Source organism: Aulostomus chinensis, chromosome 10, assembly GCF_037954235.1.
Source record: "Aulostomus chinensis isolate RoL2024-O1b breed Wild chromosome 10, RoL_Achi_v1.0, whole genome shotgun sequence".
Taxonomy (NCBI): Eukaryota; Metazoa; Chordata; class Actinopteri; order Syngnathiformes; family Aulostomidae; genus Aulostomus; species Aulostomus chinensis.
In genome coordinates, this window is record NC_141329.1 from 1,979,444 (window position 1) to 2,000,800 (window position 21,357).

Here is a 21,357-nt window from a genome sequence, read left to right on the forward strand (position 1 = left end):
GTAGAGAAACTGATGACATAAGAATGCTGACAAGTGTGCTCATTTGCTGTCATTTTCAGGTATTTGCATCTGAGGCTTCTGTGGAGTTGGACTCCTCCATGATAACTGCAGATAGATTACATAATACCACAATGTGACTTAGCGAAGGCATGTATGACTCATCAGCCAAGGTGACGCAGCACGATTGAGAGTTGTGAATCAGGAATACACACCAGTGTCCATTTATAGTGTATTATTTTACATAACTACACGAGTCTTTATGTAACTACATTAGAATGCAGTACATCCCACTGCTGCAGGTCACCTGTTAAATGTATTCACCATCAACACTTTATAATAAACTCCATATTTACAGTAGAAGATGAAGCCGGTGTGGTGAGCAGCACTCTTACACTCTCTAGCGTTTGCCATCCGGGTTCGCTGTCATGACATGACATCTCATCTAAAACCCAGAGAGAAGTTCAGCTTCTCCTGGGTCCTGCAAGTTGGTGGAGTTTTGGTGAAATGCCTGAATTAAGATGTGTGGTTCACACAAGCAGAAGACGTTTTCACGTTTTATTCTACGGAGTAAAACACGTTGGTAAAGGTTTTAAACGTCATCGCAGCCAATGAGGAAGAGGCGTGACGCATCATGGAATTCATGAGGATGCTTTAATTCCCCTTAATGAACGAAACCAACCAAACTGAAAATGTGACCAGAAATTCACATCACAAGCGGAACCGCGGGTTTGTCAGCTGTCGCACGTGTGTGACACAGAGGTTCTGGGATGTTGCCATCCTGATGCTTTGCTTGTTTACACACAATCAACCCCAGGCAGTGAAGCGTGTGAATCTATAGATTACTTATGTACGCGTTGTGGTGCTTTGGTGGTGAACTCCCGCACGCGCCCTCATTTGGAGTCAAGCTGGACCAGAATAGCGAGAGTCTAACTTCCCTGAACTGACTCCCCTGTGGAACGCCGTCGCCCCGGACCTCGGTTAAACAAGTTTGGAGCCGGTGAACCGCCGAGAACGCTCCAATGTTCCACGTTTCTAGCTGACTAGCTGAGCCTGTGACATGGATGTTCTGCCATGTCGTGATATTATGAGTTGACATTGGTTGGCACGTGATTATTAAAGCTTGTGTCGTATTGAGGGATGCACGATTTTGGAGGCTGTGACGAGATGCAGATACTTCTACGACTGATTTGGCCGACAGCTGCTGTCATTTTATTCAGCCAATCTTCACATGCCGGTCGTATTGGAAAACACATGTGAACACTGTGTTTGAAAAATGATCGTTATTGCTGATGAGCGTCGACGAAGACATGAGCGTAACGGGACATTTTTGCCATCGTGGATGTACGTTAAATATATCGATTTCAGTATATTTAGAAAAATGACCAATATTTGATGACGTGCCAATATTAACATGCATGTCTACTCATCTTTTGTTGTACAGGACGAAAAAAAGCTTAAAAAGCTTAAAATAGATAAAAAATATAGATCAGTTTTTATGATTTTATGTTTACTATCTGAATATTGGGGTCAATATTTTGTTCTCCTTGTAACTCTGACCTGCTGTGGTTCTATTTGTTTCTTGTGCTTTGTGTCTGCGTGATGATCATTTGAGAGATGACCTGTGAGGCCAGACACAAAAACAAACCCTTGATTTTTCCAATTTCGATAGATATTAATATTATTAGTCTTAATTTTTGGGTCAGTTGCTGATTAATAGGTGGATAATGTGTTGGATCTGAATGAGAAGAGTAGAAAAGCCACTTCACGTGGTCGGACCAGCGTAGAGATCTCTGGCTGTGGTGTTTGAAGCGGCTGTGCAGCAATGGCGACCTGATGTAAATCTCTCTCCTCCTCTGCAGGTCTGACAGTGCAGCGGACAAAATCAGGTGAGTGTGTTTTCTGATCACAAGCACGGTAGCAGAGACGCACTCATTTTTGGCCAATCGGGCCTAAATAGCAGGGCACAGTGGGGCTGACTTTGCTGTCCTGACCCTCCAACCACCAACGTGACACAGATTCATGTCTTTGTCCACCAATCGAGGTGTCTGAATGCACTTTACATTGAAGAGGCCCGCAGTGAATACAGTTGCAAGCCATGGAATGCCATTGTTTGCTTTGATTGGCCAAACAACATCAGACACAAACAGGGCTTTGTGAGTTGGACTGTGTTGTGGAGGTTTTAGTCTTTTAGCCAGCCGCTGGCAGGTCAGCACTGTGGACTCACAGCACCGACGCTTGAAGGGGTCAGAGGAGTGCGGCCCTGAAGGAGACGGGTCAGAGGGGAAAGCTGAGGAGGTGAGTGATGGAGGAACCTGAGGTGCACTGGTTCTCCATGGAGGAGAGCAACATGCTGCGTGTGGTCGTGGGGCTGGTTTCATGGCTTCAGCAGTGTCCCAGCTTGACTAACACACCGTGTGTTCGTAGAAAGAAGTGAAGCTCTGACCCGTGATGATCTAGGACCTCTCTGCGAATCGTTGGCTGCTTGTGATGTGTCGCATGCATGCAGTGGTTAGTCAGGAGAAGTGGTGGCACATTTTCGGAGCTGATTGGACACTGTCAGTTTGTGTGTGTCCGCTCGAGCACGCGTGTGCCTGCTTTGCTATGTGCTGAGTGGTCAGTCATGCGAGTTGCATGAGCAGCTGGACGCCGCTGGTTCCAACCACTAGGAGTCTCCAACGCACTGCGATCTCAGTCTGTGGATCACGTATGTTTCTGCTGACAGCAGCTCTCAAGCCCCTCGCTGCGCCTGGTTTGGAACGTGAGTGAAAGTTCAAGTTTTTCAGCTGTCGTCTCCTTTTGCAGTTGCTGTTGTGCTGCAGGGTGGAGATTCTATTGAGACTCTCTCCTGCGCTGATGGATTGGCGGCTTTGTTGTGCTGGAAAAGTTACGTTTTTTTAATGAGTATTATTTAGCTGAACAGGGTGAATGCAGCAACAACTCTCAATACTCACACAGGACGACGTCATTACACTCCACATTGGATTTGACTTGTAGTTCACTGGATGATTAGCTGTGATTGGCCTTTATGAAGAGAGCGAACCCAGATGGCAGATCAGAAATCAGTCCTGAGAGCTTGAAGTGCCCTCCACTGATGTGACATCACCAGCGTTATCAAACAGAGCGGCACAATTTTGGAAAAACTACCTAATTGCATTTTTTTTTATATTGCTGTTGTAGTACGTTTTGCAATACTGGAGGAAATTTTAATTTCAACAGCATTATTTTTATTTTCAGTGGAAAAAACATTAAAATTATGATATCATTTCTGTCAGGGTTTTAAGTAAATGGAATATAAGATGGTGACGTCCCTGAAACAACGCAGATGATGTTTTTAATTTGAAAGTTGCAGAAGGCCATATTGCAGTTTTGATTAAATTTGAATTAATTGTGCAGCCCTGATATCAACTTTGGGAAGTGCAGTGATTGAAATGTCAGTTGTTGGTAAGGGTTGGTATCGTGATATACTGCAGTACTTTTGCCCCGCCTCTAATGGCCATCAAGCAGGTAACTGAAGCAGTATTTCAGTAAATCAGCCTGTAAAGCTCTAGCGTGCGTATTGCAGTCGGTCCACCCTCTATATTTGTTCTTCGAGCACAACTCTCTCCTGGTTCCTGCCTCCTGTGGAACCCGCCAGCAGGTCTAAGTGGTTCTGACTCACAAACAGCACAGCAATGACTTGTTATTACGGAAACTGTAGGCCTAAATAATGCATGTAAAAAGCCCTCTGGCTGGCTAAAACAGGCTGAACGCCAGCAGCTAGGAACCCCTGGTTGGTATTTTTAGTCAGGTATTCTCCAGGTGTGTCATGATGGTGCGGTAGGCATCTTTATGGGGCTTTTATATATCATACGAGGTAGATTACACCAAACGGGCTCTGGGTGCTACTTTGTTCTGTCATCGCTCTTCCTCCGTCTCCATTGCTGGATTATTGATCTTCGTCTGTGGTTTGATGCGTTCGCTTCCACTGATGGAGTTTCAGCAGAACCTGATCTTCCTCCTTCCTGTTTGCTGGAGCCTCAGAAGCACAGCGCTGACGTCATGTAGAGGAATTGATGCGGGGGTCAACAATGACAAACACTTCCATGGCACAGCATTAACAGATGTAAATATACTGATAGGGACAAATGTCATGTTAGAACAAAAAGGATTTTTTATCTGGGCAGCAAGTGGGTGGAGCCCCGGCTGCAGCACGGGGTCTTTCTGGGTGAGTCTCCATGTTCTCCCTGTTCCTGCTGGGTTCTCTCTGGTACTCCAGCTTCCTCCACAGTCCAAAGACATCAAGAGGGACCAGGTTAATCCAGACTCTAAATTGACCGTAGGCGTGGCTGGGAGAGCCAATGGTTGTCTGTCTCTATGTGTTGGCCCTGCCATGGACTGGTGACCTGTCCAGGATGAACCCCGCCTCTCACCTGAAGGCAGCTGGGATAGTCAAGTCAATTTTATTTATATTGCGCCAAATCACAACAAAAGTTGTCTCATAATACTTTACATGGATAGGCTCCACCCCCTCGCATCCCACCCACCCTTTGCAGGATAAGAGGTAGGAAATGGATGGATAGGATTTTTGTCCATCTGAATGAACTTGTTCTTCTGTTGATGAAGCATAGAAACCTTCCAGCCCTGTGCTCGCGCAGCCCGTAACCTTCCATCCCCTTGTCTTCTCTGTTCCGGTCCCTCGCTGGTATTTCCACCCATCCGTCCATCCATCCATTGTCTTCTGCTTATTCCTGTTAAGGGTTGCAGGGGGCTGGAGCCTATCCCTGCTCTCCAGCAGGAGGACTCAGAGGAGTGTTGACATCAACAGTGGCGTGATGATTCGCGCCTGCACACATGTGACTGGTGCAGGTGGAGCGCTAGCATTGGCTTGCTAGCAGGAGCTCTGGGACAGCTCATGGATTCGATAGACACCGGATGGAGATTTCCACTTCCTGCTACTTCATTCTGCAGTATTAAACATCGAGCTGTGTGCCAGGTCTCCACAGCACTATATTCACTAATAATACATGAGCAGCACAACCTGCACCAGCTATTATTTGACCACTTCAGCAGAACTCTCAACTCAAGCACATCCCAACAAAACAAAGGGCGGCACCATCCCACTCTGCTACTTAGTTTGGCAGTAGTGCCACGTTTAGACTCTCTAATAATCCACTCGTTTGTCCGTTCCTCCTGTTTTTACGCGGCAGTTCACCTCTTGCTTTGTGTTTTAGACGTGGATGTTTCCAGCAGCTCGGCTGGTTTTGATTATTTCTTGGGGTTTTGTGTTTGACTTGTTTCCCTTGTTCGTCACCATATTCATCTGAGTAATTCATCAACGATCTCCTCGTCTTAGTCCGACTGAAACGCTGTTCTCTGCTGGTTCTCTCTGCTCTGTGTCGGTGAACCCTCAGGGTTTCTGATTCTTCTTCCTCAAACATCCCTGCAGTTGCACATCAGCTGCTGCTGCATACGCGAGCGTATCTGTGCATCCCTGATTATAATGATGTGTGTGTGCTGTTTGGTGAAACTGGGTCATGGGCTTGACCTGGGTTATGCCTGCAAGACGGTGACGGTGATGATGTAGTTGCAGCTTCCTCCCGCTTGTAGTGCAGACAGGAAGACGGAGGAGGAGAGGCGAGCGGCCGGGGAGGAAGACTGATAGAGCAGAGAGGAAAGGAAAGGAGGTGAAGGACCACCCTTATCCAGCATAGCCGTTCTCTGGGAACCTACCAAAGGGACCTTCCCACACACACACCATAGCCAGCCAGCCAATCAGAGCGCTCCCATCCTTAACCCATCCTCCCTCATGCAACTGCTCATCCATGGCTCAGCGAAGCAGATTTGAGGTGATGCGGTATGAAGCGAGGCTGTGAGCCACCTGAGCAGCCAACTGAAACTCGCTGCTTTTAAAGGCACAAATGTGTTAAGATGGAGGTTTTGAAATAGCTGAGAGAAATGAAGGAGAGAGAGCACAGGACTGAGTGGTTTGGCTTTATTTGTACTGAGACCGTAACACCAGGGCTGTCTGGACATCCCGTGGCTTCTGATCAGGCTGTTTAGACAGACAAGTGCTACCTACGTTCTCTGGACCGGTGATGTTATTCTCCTCCAAGTGATTTTGGATTTTTAGTGGTGAGGACGGCAAGGGGATTTTTTTTTTTTTTTTTTTTTTTTTTAAGGCTTACTGATGATGACAAAGCATGCTGGACAAGTGACGATCTGACAACAAACCAGCGGGACAGTGATTGAAGAGGCCATGAGAGCCAGGAGAGACGCCAGGATGGTGTCAGCCTGTTCGCCATGCACAAACAGAAGGTCAGGTCTGATTTCTGTGCACTCGCTTGAGCTCGCAGGCGTTCTCAGTCTGGAGTGATGATTTGGGAGAACAGCAGCAGAGCCTGTGTACACTAACATGTATATGATGCATGATGAGACCGACCATTCATCACAGGCAGGTTCTCCTAAGTCCAACTGGAAGATATTCGTGTATCAGATGCTTCTGGCGCTGAGTGACTGTTCCACCGATTAAAATCTGCGTTAGTAATTATTTCTTTACAGTTTTCAGCTCCTTTATAGTTGCTCAAAACTGTTCAATGACATAAAACCAGTTTACCAAAATGTGGTTCATCTCTTTAACTCATTCAACATTTTTTACCACTCAAAGCATTTTTAACAACATAGAATTGTTAGGAATAATTATTTTAAAAGATATAGACGTGTATGTTTTGGCTGATAATGCGATTAAACTCAATATTAGAAAGGATCGTGATTTTTTTTTTTAAATTCTGATTTCTGGAATCTTTTTGCAGCACCACAATGCTCCAACTGTCATGGTATTATGACAAACATTTTGCTTTGAGCACCTTCTATATCGAGGCCGTGTTCTATTTTCAATAAAATTCCAATAAATTTCTCAGCTCAGTAGGAAAGCAGTGGGCGGTCTTTACTCCCCAGGTGTTGAAACTGAATGACGAGGCATTTTTACGATCATCTCTTGAAACAGTCAGTCAGTGTCACGGACGTTTTCAAGTTGAATTCCCAGCCGACGACATGAATTCATGATGATGGCCACATATAAAATTATTGTCTATCATTTAATATAAATCTAACATTTAAGGTTCAGTCTAGTCTTCTGGCTGTCTGTTCATTAGTTTACTGTGTTATTCCCCTCTGAATCATGTGATCATGTAGCAGTAAAGTAGGTTCCACTGACCCGGAGGACCCTGCTGCTGTTCTCCCTCTGGAACCTTTTTGCTGTGATCTTCACAGAGAAGTGCATTCACCATCTGAGGTCATAACCACCTCTTTAAAGCCACTTCATTTATTTTCGTCCTCTAGTTGCTTGAATTGCAACATCCAGTGTTTACAACTTGAGACGACACGTTTTTGTGTGCCGTGTTTCCACTCTCGCTCTGATCGCATGTGTAATCATAGGTGTGGTCAGGTGCGCGCGTGTCGAGATGATGTCAGAAATGATTCCTAAACGTGTATTAATGCATGTTACACTGTATTTATCTTCACCTGATTCCCACGGGAGATGGTGGAACAACTCACACGCTGGAACACACACACACATTTTAGTGTAGGGATTTTCCAGCTGGCATTTGGGCCTCTTAAATCTCAGCTCTGATCTCTGCAGCCCCAGCTACATTAAAGTGAATCAGCTTAGATTTACTGTGCCTATCGACGGGGATTCAGGGCCGTTCTTCTTTGTAAGTTACTTCACTTCACTAAATAGTCCTGGCACATATTTCAGTGATACGCTCACCTAGATATCACTCCAGCTATAGTGACTCAAGAACAATAGCCGTTTAAGATCAATGAACCACATTTGTGTTAATTCATTATTTGGATTTGCTGTGTCTCTGAAGGCTGAGATGCACTTATGTGAGTAAATCTGGAGCTGCATAGCTGACGTGAACCGTTTGAGTTGATCAAACAGAAAACCAGCAACATTACAAGCATTCTGGCTGATAAAACAATTCATGAAATTTAGAAAAATCTCAAAGCAACAAATGATCTGCAGGCTATTAACCCTCATTTAGGTTTGTATAGATTCTACTGCGACTGCAAAACCATAAATCCTTTAACCTGTTGAAAGTGCAGGGGGATCAACGTCGCTTTATTTGTAGCTGCCAACAAATGAAGAAATAGAAGTAAAGTACAAATCCAAACTTGATGATTCCAGTGATGCTAAGAAGCACATAAATACCACCCACAAGGCATCAACCACTCACGCAGAACGAAACACACGCGTGAACTCACAATGCGACACGTGTCATTTGGAAAAGTGCTGCATTTTTGGAGAAGATATGTGAATATCTTCAAGTCTGATGTGTAAATGTAACATGAGCTTGTTTCATTTAAATTTCCCCGAGTGATCAGATGATTTGTGTAAAGCTTGCAGCAACACTCGTGGCTCAGACTTTGGGAGCGACACCTCCTACCAAGACATATGGTCATCGTTTCGACTATAATTTTTGGATGGATTGCTTGGAACCATTTTAAAAGCTCCCTTTGTTGTTTTATAATCCGTCCAGTTTCAAATTCAGTACCACAAAGTCAGGAGCTCATTTTTTTAAGGAATTAAAGTTGCTAATGCTGCAGCCCGTATTCTGGGACAGCTGTCGACACAGTGAGGGTGATTCATTAAGTATTCCTGTCTGGAGACGGTCTGTCAGTGGCACACCCACTATAGCCGCTTTGTGAAAGGTCTTGTGTTCATGCTGGGAGCCTCACGATGGAGTTACACAAGAGAGGATGTCATGCACATATGCCAGGACGTGAGGACAAAATATAGGCCTGTCTGCCCGTTAGTGTTCATTCTAGCGGCCAGTGTGAGTCTCCAGTCAGAGCTGACGCTGATGCCAGTCCAATCAATGCGCTGTCTTACTGGTGGAGTATCGGCTGCTGTTAGCGTGAAATGACGAGATTCCTTCATCCTTTCATTGTCAGGGTTGTGTTGTAACTGTATAGCACACACACATACGCAATCACGCTAAAGGTCCCAGCTGCCCCACCAGCTCTTGATTCTGCAGGCTAGAACTGTTATCCAGATGTAAATCTCCAGGAATAAATCTAACAGATGATGCATCTGTCGTGGAAACATTCATAACACATTTATTCTTTGCTGAACCGTGCAGGAGTCCAGAGGATCGGACCCAAACTGTCCACTTGGTTCCTCTGTGTCGCCTTTCGAATCATTAATGGAAGGTCTGTTTCACAGGATTCATAAATCCTGGTGGAGTCTGTAATCCGTCGTCTCTCAGTTACCTTCCTCCAGTGCCTGCATGATTGATTCACCCTCTCACTGGCTCCTGGCTCTTACTTAGGGATGCCCCTGCGTCGCACTCGTCCTCTTTATTACACACCCACTTCCAGCTTCTTGTGATATTGGTAACATTTATTTTATATCAGAAAGCAACAACGGAGCATTGAGCAGATGAAGTTCAACTTGATTAGTTCCCTGACAGGCATCTGTTGAAGATGCGCAACAGAAATTTCTCAATCAGAGCTGCGAAGCCCCGTCAGGGATAAAGGAGTGGGAAGGAATTGCTCTGACTGGAGAGGCAAACATATTATCAGGTGCTGCAGCAAAAATGAATTGATTGAATAGGTGCAGGAGTGGTTGAGGACCTCGGATCACAGTGATTCATGATACTTGTGGGCGCTTTGTATTGAGTCACTGGCAGCAGTGGAGACTGCAATGAAAGAACTGCACTCTCCCATATACCCAATAACCCCTGGCTTTGCTTTGTGCATGCACAGGGAAAAACACACACACACACACACACACACGCGTACATATAATGTGAAATATTGGACTTAAAAGTGCTCATCAAGTGTGAGGGTGTGCGATGACTGCTAATGTGCTTCTTGCTTTGTTTCTGTGGAAGTGAAAATGTGATGTGACCAACTACAATATCTCCATGTTCTCACCTTTCTGTGAAAAACGCTGTACGACAGGTATTAATTTAGAGTGTGATCTAATTGTGATTTGTGTGTTTATGGTTCATCGTGATGAAGAGATGATCAGTCTCTTGTCTTTAATAACCCAGCAGCGTGGTGGATTCTCCATCCATGCTGTTTGATTGTCATTGGCATCGTCACACCCGCATCATGAATCCACCAAAACCGCTCACTTCCTCTTCTGTACCTTCACTGATAGGCCAAGCAAAAGAAGTGGAAGAAACTGATATGGAAACCTCAAAGGTAGGCCAAAGACACTCCACACCTGAGCACTGACACGACATTTAGTTTTGCAGGTTGTTGTACATGATACCAACGACCAGCCTTCTCTGTATATTCTCATCAAAATTAAAAGTGTGGTTCCAGTCATCCGAGGATGTTCTACTCTGGCTGCCGACGGAGAGAGGGAGCTGTTCCTGCACAGGGTTCTTAGTGCTGCACAGTGAAGCGCAGCTCCTCTCCTCTTCCTCTCAGATTTCACTGTGTCTGAGAGTCGGACGTAAACTGCTGTAGCATCATTTATTGCACCGCTGTCAGCATTGTTCTCTGTAGGATGACCAGGGGTGAAGGGTGGGGGGCACTAATCATTTGGTGGCAGGCTGTAGTCTAGAATCCAGTGGCTCTTTTGAAGAGTCACTCACAGTTTATTTGATTAAATCTGATGTTGTCAGGGAGACGAACAATGTTGCAGCCCCTTCAGAAAAAGCACATTAACTTTGCTAATTGTTAAACATGTTAAAATCATTGGTAAAATCACAAAGTCCTGGTGTTCCAGCTGCTTTCGTGTATGTTGACAACCCTTCCTCGTGTGTCCGTCATCTGCTTCACTTCAGGACTTTGTTTGATTTTCTTGCCTGTTTTGTCGACCCACCTCAGTCACGTGCTTCACGTCACACCCTGGGGTGAAATGTTTTGTGCAGTGTGTCGCACAATAATGCAGGCAGAGAGGAGCTATCAAGTTGCACTCTGGGAGATGTAGGATCTAGTGTCAGCTTAGAGACGAGCAGTCAGGATGTCTCGGCCGGTGCTGTATTGATTGCCACCACTTGTTTTCTCTCTGCTGGTCCTCCCTCTGCAGACTGAATTACAGCTCAACTCTTGCTGAAAAGCTCCACTTTCACTGCACATTTGCACCGTTTACTTTGCACCTTGAATACTACATTGGAGCGTTTCTCATGTGAGCAAAAGAATGGCGCCGTGTGCTTCCAGTAGCGTGTCGACAACTCCACCGAGAAGTAGAGGTGGTAAGATTACACTGACAACTACTGCACAGCAAATATTTGAACTTAGGGCAATGAAGTCATTTGAGCTTTTAGTGACTAGTATGAACTGGAGTTGTAAACCGTGACATAGACACAAAGAGACAGGGGTCATTTAGTACAGACTTGATGTGCTGTCGTGTTAACTACAATGATCTTGAAAAAAATTACTTTCATGTTTGAGAACTGAAATATGACAATAAAAACTGAACCTGTAAAAGAAATTCAGACTTTTTGAAGCAGGCTCTTTTCTCTGAAGTAGATTTACATTGTTCGTGGATGCTCGGCATTGTCCAGAATGAAACTGCTGTTGCAGTGTTCCACAGTTGTGTATGTGTAGCTTTAGTGGGCTATGAGAGCACCTGTGGACAAAACCACCTCCCTGTGTCTGCCTCTAATATGTGACCTTGTTGATGTAATCCCGGGGTTAAGGGTTCCATCCATGGAGGAGGCTTGATGTGGAAAAAGCAGCAAATCCTCATTGTGATTCAGAACATCAGCTTTAGAGATCTCATCAATGCATAGCTTAGGTGTTTGAAAGTCTGAGGCCTTGTTGAATGACGTGGATCATTTGTGAGGCTCAAAATAGCTTAAGTGGCGTCCTTGTGAATGTCTTGTGGGTGGTAGTGGCATAGTAACCAGTGGTACAGTGGTGACAGACTGAAAACAAGGTACACATGTGGCCCTGAAGCTGCCGGCCTGATGATGGCAGGGTCGTCTCTGTGGCAACAGCCCTGACTGGCTAAATGGAGGGATTGTCCTGCAGAGTCAGTCAGTATTGCTCCACCCAGGTTCTGAACCAGTTACCACTCTGCAGCCTCAGTCTGTTAATACGAAAAGATAATTGTCCAGTCTACCGCCGAGCTTTGGCTGCAGGTGCACCAAGGTAAAGAGAGGTTTGTGTGAGAGGAGAGCGGGGCGACGCAGGCGGGAGCAGCTCCCCAGCACCGCTGGCGTCCACGCCACCGTGTCTCCCTGATGATGAGGTCAGTCAGAGCTATTTCTAATTGTGTGACAATCCAGCTGACATCATGGGTTGTGCAGTCAGAAACAGAAATACTCTTATTACTTTAATGAAATAAAACTTGTAGTCGTCTGAAGGGTCCAAATATCATCTCTTTGACTTCAAAGCAACATTATGCAACCATCTCAAATCATATAATATTCAGGATAATGGAATGGCAGAGTGGTACACAGATGGGAAATACTGCAGTACTGATGGAGTAGAATCCTGGATGAGAAGTGGTGGGCATGTAAACCAGATCTTAACCAGCACACTGATGCATCATCAACCATGATTATTTTTTCAACAGTAAATTGCAGCTCGTTTGAAATTCTTGCTTACGCCGGCGTGAATCAGTGATTCTGCTTCATGAGTCGATGTGATAACCCTGACACCAGCCACTGTTTCCTGGACTGTTTGGAATTTTGGCCTTTGGCTGTCCTGACTTTCAGGAGTCGTGTCCCCTCTTGAGTTCCGCTTTTGATTTGTGGGAGACAGAAACAAACGTTGCAGCTGCTGACCACTGCATCAGCGTACGTCTCCCTGCACCGTTTGTTAGGGTCTCATTGAACCTGCCGGACAGATTCGTTTCTCTTCTGCAGGTCCTTCTTACTGTGTCTCTCAGTCCAACAGTTACTGTTTTTAGCTTAGCCCTCTCCGGATTGCTAGCAGGCCAAGTTGGTCACTATGTCATCGTCCACTGTGACGGTCGCTCAGGAGGCGACTCGTTTGTGGGGGTTGAGCTGACATCAAACATGATACACGTGTTCCTCACTGTGTTGCTGGATTAGTTCTCAAACACACCGTCATTCATCAGCGTTCACTCTCCCGCCCTGAGACGCTCGTCTGATTCAGATGATGCCAGCTGTGTGTGTAGAGCTCCCCCCCGTCCTCAGTGGGATGCCTGCTGCTTGTGTGTTTTCTGCATAATACTACATTTATACAGGACTCCTGCTGAGCCGGTTCCTGCTAGGATTTTGTCCCATGTTTGCATCTGTTTAGCTTGACTCTTTGTGTTGCCATGTTAGAAGTGACGTGTTTTTCTGTCTTATCCGTTGCCTGTTGTCTCTTTAGCACTTGTCTCATGTGAAACATCACACTCATTTGTGCATCGTAGTTTTTACTCTCACTAAAACTGCTTGAATGACAGCTGAGTTGTAGGAACTTGACCTTGTTGACTTGAAGCCATCACTTTTTTTAATCCCTGACTTTTAGCGTGTGTGTGTTCTTGTGTGCACACGGGACATGTAACAATCAAGAATACATTTTACAAATGTTCTGTCATTCATGAACAAAGATGCATGTGGTTTGCACATACAAAACATGCCGTTAAACCACGTATTTGTAATAAATCATGCCTCAGAAATAAATACAGAATGTCTTGCAACAAAGTTGTGCTGAGAATATGCTCAGAAATGTTTTGAGTAATTTGCCCTCCACAACAGCAGGTAGCGCTGTGAGTATTGAAAGGTGAAGGATGTTGAGTCAGTGGAGCTGAGCTGATTAAGTCAGCCATAGCTGATGGCGTTTGGACTGAATGACTGTTAATGTGTCACACTGATCAGTTTTAATACTGTGTCAGGTGATATAGCAGGAATTAAAGTTTCCCATTATGTGGTCAGTTTATTCAAAGTTGCTCACCATCTAGGGTCTAAACAGGCGCTGTAAAAAAAAAAAAAAAAGCAAGAAAACGATTGAAAAATGTGTCAGTGTTCCTCTATTCAAGATTCCATTCAGAAAATCACTTCTTTTACTTTGCCCACCTCTGGGGTCAGCAGCTCCTCCTCCAGCCTGTGGTGTGTAATGGTTGGCAGCCTCAACCCCCTGACTCAGAGTGCCACCTGCTGTTGAGGAGGATGAATTACTCAGGATATTTTGAGAAAATCTCAGCACAAACAGTGTGATGTATTTGAATGTTATAGACATGAGGATTTGTTTCTGAAGCATGGTGCTCTGCAGGCAGGCTGTGTGTTTGATTTCCATTGAATGGTGGTTGGCATTGGAAACCTGTTTGTTGGTGAATGGTGGACTTTTATAAACCAGCTTCCTCACTCTGACCTTGACAGTCCCGATGATCCCACATGGTCGGTTTGACAATAATCAAACCAGTCACATGATCACCCATTTCCCACCGCACAAGTGTAATCCATGTTGTTGACCAGGCAGAATGGCATTCCGCCTCACCGCAGCATCCAATCCCACAAAGCAGTGTGGAGGGATTAATCCAGATTATCTGACCCTGCTATTCTTAGACATGAATGAAAATTCTTTGGGCCAGGTTAGGGTTTAAGGAAATGCTAAAAAAGAAGTTGACACAGAAATCACATGACTGCTGTGTTGATGACTCACAACAGTGTTTAGAGTTACTCAAGGTCCTGGATGTTGGTAATAAAATTTGTAATCTCCCTTTCAACAAAAGATCATTTCATTTCTCAGCAAATTCAGAGACGAGAGTCTAGAATTCTTTCCATAAAAATTTCAGCCTGAATTCATGCAGACAGAAAAGGCCCCTGACGTGAATTTAATTGCGTTAGTGATGGAATTTATTCATGGTGTGGACAGCAGGGGGCACCAGTGAGAAGAGCGCTGACCGACTCTTTGACTCTTATGTGGAGGAGCTGTCCATTCAGCACCACCTTGTCACCATCTCCTCAGAAGAATGGACAGAGCTGCGACTGGAACGGGCGTCACTGCTTCTTTATAGTCCCATTTAGATATCAAATATCAGGAGGTGAAATGTTTTCCAGCAGTGATCAGGGACGTCTCCTGAAAAAAATCTGTGGCAAAGTTTGTGTGCAGCAGGATTACATTTAAGGAAGTGGAGTTTATTGTGCATTGCATTCATTTGATTTTGAATGTTCATCCATCATTCATCCATCCAGTCGTCCGTCCATTTTCTATACCGCTTGAGTTTAGGGTCACGGGGGCTGAAATTCTATCCCAGATGACATTGGGTGAGAGGTGGGGTTCACCCTGGACGGGTCACCAGTTCATCGCAGGGCCATCAGGAGCAATTAGGGGTTCAGTTTCTTGCTCAAGGACACTTGGACGTGGTCACCGGGGGAAGTGGGGATCGAACCAGCAACCCTTGGGTCACTCGACAACCACTCTCCCTCCCAGCCATGCTGCCCCCTGATTTTTCCTGCGATGATTGAATTTTCAAACACAAAAACATGAGCATAACACATAAAAGCAGGAAAAGAAAAGAAATGCATGAAATTACAGTAAAAATGTGTGTAACGCTCCAGGATTCAGAGCCAGGAAGTCACAATGACCTGTGTGGCTGCCTTCAGTCATTATTTCTCTAAACTCCTACTGAGGTAAATTAACAATGAATGCTGGCTGATACATCAGCAGCGTTGGTGACGGGAGCCGGGTCAACGTGTTCTGCATGTTTAGAAGAGTAAAATGTTCAGCAGGCAGTGAATGACGTCTTCTTTCCTGGCACCAGTAATAACTAAGAACTAACCGTTGCTGCAGGTATGTGAGACGCGGTTTCATGACTGGTGAAGACCAGATGGACTCTGTGTGAGATGACTTACTGTCCAGATCTCCCCGGGAAGAGATTAGAGCTCTCTCCATCCTTCACCCTCGCAGTCCTGCGGCACGCTGACAGTCGCCCGCGGGGAGAGACGCTGCTGTCCAACAGTGGTGGTGCAGAGACTGAGGACTCATTCGATGTTCTTCGTCACTGTGTGATTTGTCTTTTAATTAATTTCAAAAAGGTCTGAGGTGCTTTTGTAAGTGAAAACATGAAAACGCACAGACAGGAACACAGACCAACAACCACAACGACAGCATCCGAGACACGCACAAGGGCTTTCAGCTGTTTGGCGAAGTCAAATGAATCCCTCATGTATGCGTCAGTAACCACGGCAGAACCATTCAAAACAAGCATGAGCAGTACAACTGGCAAACCTCGGGATTCATGCTCCCCCCTGACGTCCATCAGCTCTCAGTAGATCTGATGCTTGTCACTGATGAGGGACGTGCAGAGCAGATCACACAGCCACTGCACGGACAGCATTTTTAATATGCGGATTCTGTGTGACTGATCCTGCGCATGGGCCGCCGTCCAGGAGACAGACAGAAGGGAGACGGTCAGAGAGAGTCAGAAGATGTCACGACAACTTATGTCAATAAAATGAGAGCAATAAAATTAGTAAAAATTCAGCTTAGTGTATTAAACAACACAAAAAGTCATCAAAAGTGACTGTCAAAGAAATAAATGAATAAGCAATAAGTGCTAATAATGCTGGAATATGTGCCTGCTTTGCATTCGCTAACCTGTTAGCTGCTCCTAATGAGGTGTAATTTGCGTGCCGTGCAGTGCAGTAAGGAGATTAAGGGGGAACAATGTGCTGCTCCCTGACCCAGTGCCTGCGGTCAAGTCAGTGGTTGTTTTGGACGACAGCTTCTATTAACGTGAACGGTTGGTTACTCTCTGACCTCTCTGGCCTGAGGTGATCAACGGAGGAGATTAAACAACTACCTCGTCAGCTGCCAGTGGACTGTGATGGTGTAAAGTTTAGTCTCTTACAAATATAGTCTCCACTGAGGCTGAGGCCAGTGGTCTAGTAAATATTAAGGTACCAAGTCAGGTTAAGATGGAGTCTTATTCCCTCCGACTAGTCTAAACCCTGACGGTGTGTTATCATACTTCAACTAATTTAGTCCTGATCGTCTTACTGGTCGTCCATGTGGGGAAACTAGAGCCGGTCAGGCAGATGTGGACGTTCACAAAAGATTAAAAGTTGTGGTTATTCAACACTTATAAGCCAACGGAGCATTAAGAGAGGAAGGAGGCAAGCTGCTCACTCTGATCAGGCCTGGAATCCAACGTGAGAGCAAAGACTTGCAGCAGGTCCCTCCTCCTAAAAGCCTTTCACATAGCATGGGGGGTTGGGGGTCATTGCACCGAAAGTGTGATGGCCAGCGGCTACAATCCTGCTCTAGTCCTCCACTCCGGCCGGCACGGCTTTATCCTGCAGAGAAATGGAGAAAGAGAGCCATCTAGGGAAGAGGAGTGAGAGAACAGGAGGGAGGGAGGGAGGGAGGGGGAAGGGAGGAGGGGAGATATCCTGCGCCTGCTCACTGTGACCACAGCAAGTGCAGCTTTCATCTGCAGCGGAGGCTGAGCGAGAGACGGCGAGAGTTTGAGCCAGCAAGCGTTCAGGGAGAGTGAAAGAGCTTCACGGGGGGGACACGGCGTCAGTGAGGAGCACCGATCCACCGTGTTTCTGCCGTCCCTCCTCTGCTGCGTGCTGTGGCTGGTGTACATCGCAGTGCAGGCCACTTCTCTCTCTGTCTGTCTTCTGGGAAAACTGACAAACCCCAGGGGGATGTGAATTTCTGGCACAAGTGCTCACCACTGCGGCACCTCACTTAGAAGGAAGGAATACAGCAGGAAGGTGTGCAACGCAGAGAAGCCTCCATCCGGACCGCAGTCCCCAACCATCCGTCTGTCACTGCATCCAACCCTGGCTGCTTCCCTCCTCCGTGCATGGGAGGCGAGGCTCTGTTAGGCTGTCAGGCAGCATGCGGCGGTGTGTACGGGCAGCCCAGTGCCCACAACATGCTACGGACATTAGACACTCCTGGTTGTACTAATGAAAGGCTTCAAGCTCGCCTGGTAAGATGAGAGTCTGGCTCTGGATGTGTGCGTGTGCAGTCAGAATGTGTCCAAAATGGTTTGCAGTCATTTAAGTTTGTCATGCATGCAGAGCACAACCCAGCTAGAGGCTGGATGTCGGTAACATCCCTGACTGCATTAAGAGTGTGCCTGCCTGCTGACTCTCAGCAACAGCGTCTCGCTTCTTTCTACGTGGTTATATAAAGCCTGCTCATAGCCAGCATGTCAGGAGGGCAGCATCGGGACAGCAGCAAGCCGAGTGTGGAGATCCAGCGTAGGCTAGTGTTCTCTTTGGTCTGGCTGTGACTGTGGTGACCCTGCTCTGCTCCCCTCTGGTGGGCTCAGTGTAAGCGGAGCAGCTGAGGGGAAGCACTCACGTGGCTGCCTGGAAGAGAGCAGGCACATGCCCCCTCTATCTCTCTCCTCCGCTCTCTCCCATCGCCCTTCCTCCTCTGTTTTCACATGGACAGCACACACCCAGGTGGCCCCACTCTCACTTTCTTTTTTCATTCTGCTCTCCTACAGTGTGTGATCTCTCTTTTCCGTCTGCCCTCCTTCTATCCTCTGTTCCCCTTGTTTGTTTATGCTCCTCCTCCTCCTCTTCCATGATATTTTTAGAGACGAATTACAGAACACTGCAGGAGGGGAGAAAAAAAACTAGAGTGAGAGCAGTTTCGGCAACGTGCGTCCCGTTTGCTTCCTTCTCATTTCTGCGAGGTTCTTTCCTTTCCTCAAACATCTCCATCTTCCTTTCATTCTCCCTGCAGCTCATCTGTCTGTGTCCTCCCTCTGTTTGCTGCTCTCCTATGGTCATTTTTCTGTAGGCCCCTTAAAAAAAAATCCCCTCTCACGACTTCACAAGCTTAATCAGTTTGAGTGCATATGTGTGTGTGTGTGTGTGTGTGTGTGTGTGTGTGTGTGTGTGTGTGTGTGTGTGTGTGTGTGTGTGTATCTTCCTATTGGTGTCTCGGACATATAAAAGCTATTCAAGCTGACATCATTTAATCTGTGTGCATCACCCCTGTATACATGGAGGTGCCCTGTCTGTCTGGCAGTTATATTATTATATATTATTATATAACTTCATGTATGTGTGGACGTCTGCGCTTCTATCCGGTGGGATTTATCCACGTCCTCTCTAAAAGCAACATGCGCTACGTTTCTACCTTTTAATCAAGAATGTGTTGAATTTTTAAAGGCTCCCAAAGCTCCTATTCAGGCTTGTTTCAATCCACCTTAAAGTAGCAAAGAAATCAATGAAGGAATAAATGATCATGACGAGGTATCGATGGTCCAGCCTGAATCCTGTTATCAGTGTTTATTACAGCTCTGTCTCTCCCTCTCTCTCTCTCTCTTTCACTTCCTCTCACTCTCCCTCCTCCCAGGCAAATCTGCCATGTAGGCAAAACAAAATGACCTGCAGTTCATCTCATCAGTCAGTCCTCAATCAGCACATTTGTTGTCCTGAGTTATAAACAAGTTGACGCCATTAGATACAGCAGCTGTGATTTATTCAGACCAAGATGGAGATGTTTGGCTGCCCCGCTGGTCAGTGTTGTTTCATCAGCTCAGATTCATTTATTCTTCACATATTTTTCATTATCTGTTCAAATGACACGAATGAGTTCGCAGAATGCTGACGTTTCAGAGTTCTGTTGGTGGAGCTTCTGACAGCTGCAGGTATGATCAGTTTAGAAACAAATTTGTGTGATATTCTCATTTTGTACTGACTGGAATAACGTGTACACCTTGCCAATTTTTTCCAAGAACTTGGGAAAGCTCATACATCCTATATTTAATGTTGCCTTCATCACCACCGAGGAGAGTGAGAATCAGGTCCTTGAGCAAGACTGTGCAGATACTGGCAACAGTTTGACTTCAGTTGTAGAAAATGGCTGCAAAAATCTCGCAGTCTAGACGTTGGCTAACGTTAGCAGCAGCTGCTGCTGGCAACTCATCAACCTTTAGGTGTGGTGTGTGTTGTGCCAGGTGATCCTCCGGTTGATGCCACAGCCACCGCCTGTATTTCAGAGCTGTTTGTTCATGTCAAGTATGACGTAGTCTTGACAACACTTGAGCTTCAACACGTTACAGGTTTGACATCACATGGCCCTTTACTGTCCCTTTGGTGCCTTAAAAAAATACCAAGTTTGGTATACAACACTAGTGTGGGGTTGCATGGGGGGGGGGGGGGGGCGTAGTCCTACAATAGAGAGGACGACCAGAGAGAGAAACAATGAGGGAAAGAGATTGCCAAGGATTCGTCAGTGAGCTTCAGTGTGAGGATCTTTGTGCTTGATATGACATTTGGTGTGTCTTCAATCTGTAGACCCACACACACACACACACACACACACACACACACACACACACACACACACACACACGCACGCGCGCTAACACTCGCTGACATGCATGCAGACACAGATGTGCACACGCAGCCAGCAGCAGCAGCTGTAGCAACAGCGAGGCGCTGACAGGAGGCTGAGGCTTACCCTGCACGTGGCACTGTGGTCAAGCTGCGAGGTGCTGCAGGACGGGACGGTGCAGGTTGTGTGTGAGTGCACATTTATGTTACTATATGTGTGCATCGCGCCCCCCCCCCCCCCCCAACTCGCCTGGTCCCTGGTTCGTGTCCTTTCACTGACTACTTGCATCACATCTGGTACCAAGCAGCAGAAGAGGTAGCAGCACTCTACAAAGGACCAGTTGTTCCTCCTGCTACTCTCCTGTGAGGCTGCAGCAGAACAGCGCAGCCACAAGTGCACATACGCACCAGTGTACATGTTCCATGTGTCCGCGTCAGCTGTGCGTGTTGCCGTACACACCGGCAAAACATCAAAGACATTTGAAGACTTGCAGCATCCTTCAGATCTTCACATGTATCCGTGCTAACATCCTCAGGCTCGTATTATCCACCGCTGAGCCCAAACTGCCTCTGCAGGCTGTTTTGGACCAAATGAAAATTGTAGCTCTCAGACTTCTGCACCAAGAATATTAATTTCAGTATTAAAATGATTAGAGAGAGAAGGAAAAGACCGACTGCATCCGAGCTGCAACAACAGAAAATGAATCTCCTCTGTTGTTTTTTCTTTCAGTCTTTTTTAACAGACATGTCAAACATTTCTGGATTTCAGAATTTAAAAAAAAAATGAAAGCATATCTGTCATTAGTGACAAAATGAAGAGACCTCAGGCTGGTGAATTGACATAATAAGCTACTAGAACACAATTCATCTATAAATTGTGGAAATTAGGAGATGAATCGATGATGAAAAGAGTCATTCGTCTCAGCTCTACTTTGTGTGAACTGTAGATGAACTGCTGGCTGCTCAGCTCATCCTGGAGATCTAATGCAAGCGCCAAAAGTGATTATTAATCCTCATCGAATGAACAAAACATGAAATATGTTGAGCCAGTAGTTTGATGTTTGGGCGCCTTGGAGCCCACTGCAGCCTGCAGATAAAGCACCGCATCATCAGAAGGGGCCATAATGGACGTCTAAGCTCACATCAG

General features: G+C 46.0%; 1 protein-coding gene and 1 long non-coding RNA gene across 10 annotated transcripts in view; one reads left to right on the top strand and one right to left on the bottom strand.

Moving 5' to 3' along the window:
* Positions 1-21,357, top strand: part of gramd1bb (GRAM domain containing 1Bb) — a 92,894-nt gene that overhangs the window by 36,258 nt on the left and 35,279 nt on the right. For 6 of the 9 annotated variants that reach the window (XM_086215459.1, XM_086215456.1, XM_086215457.1 and 3 more), the window contains one exon: positions 1,860-1,886. The exons of 1 other annotated variant lie outside the window; for it this stretch is intronic. In XM_086215459.1, the coding sequence (XP_086071585.1) occupies positions 1,860-1,886 (27 nt within the window). Of the gene's footprint in view, positions 1-1,859; positions 1,887-5,900; positions 6,295-10,147; positions 10,192-17,331; positions 17,843-21,357 lie in introns of those variants that run through there. 2 more of the 9 variants (XM_086215463.1, XM_086215464.1) reach the window with 2 other exon arrangements.
* LOC147254033 (uncharacterized) lies at positions 15,305-16,228 on the bottom strand. The gene is made up of 3 exons (XR_015118017.1): positions 16,129-16,228; positions 15,753-15,901; positions 15,305-15,352 (listed from the first exon to the last, which is right to left on the bottom strand). It is a non-coding gene; the product is annotated as an uncharacterized LOC147254033 (long non-coding RNA).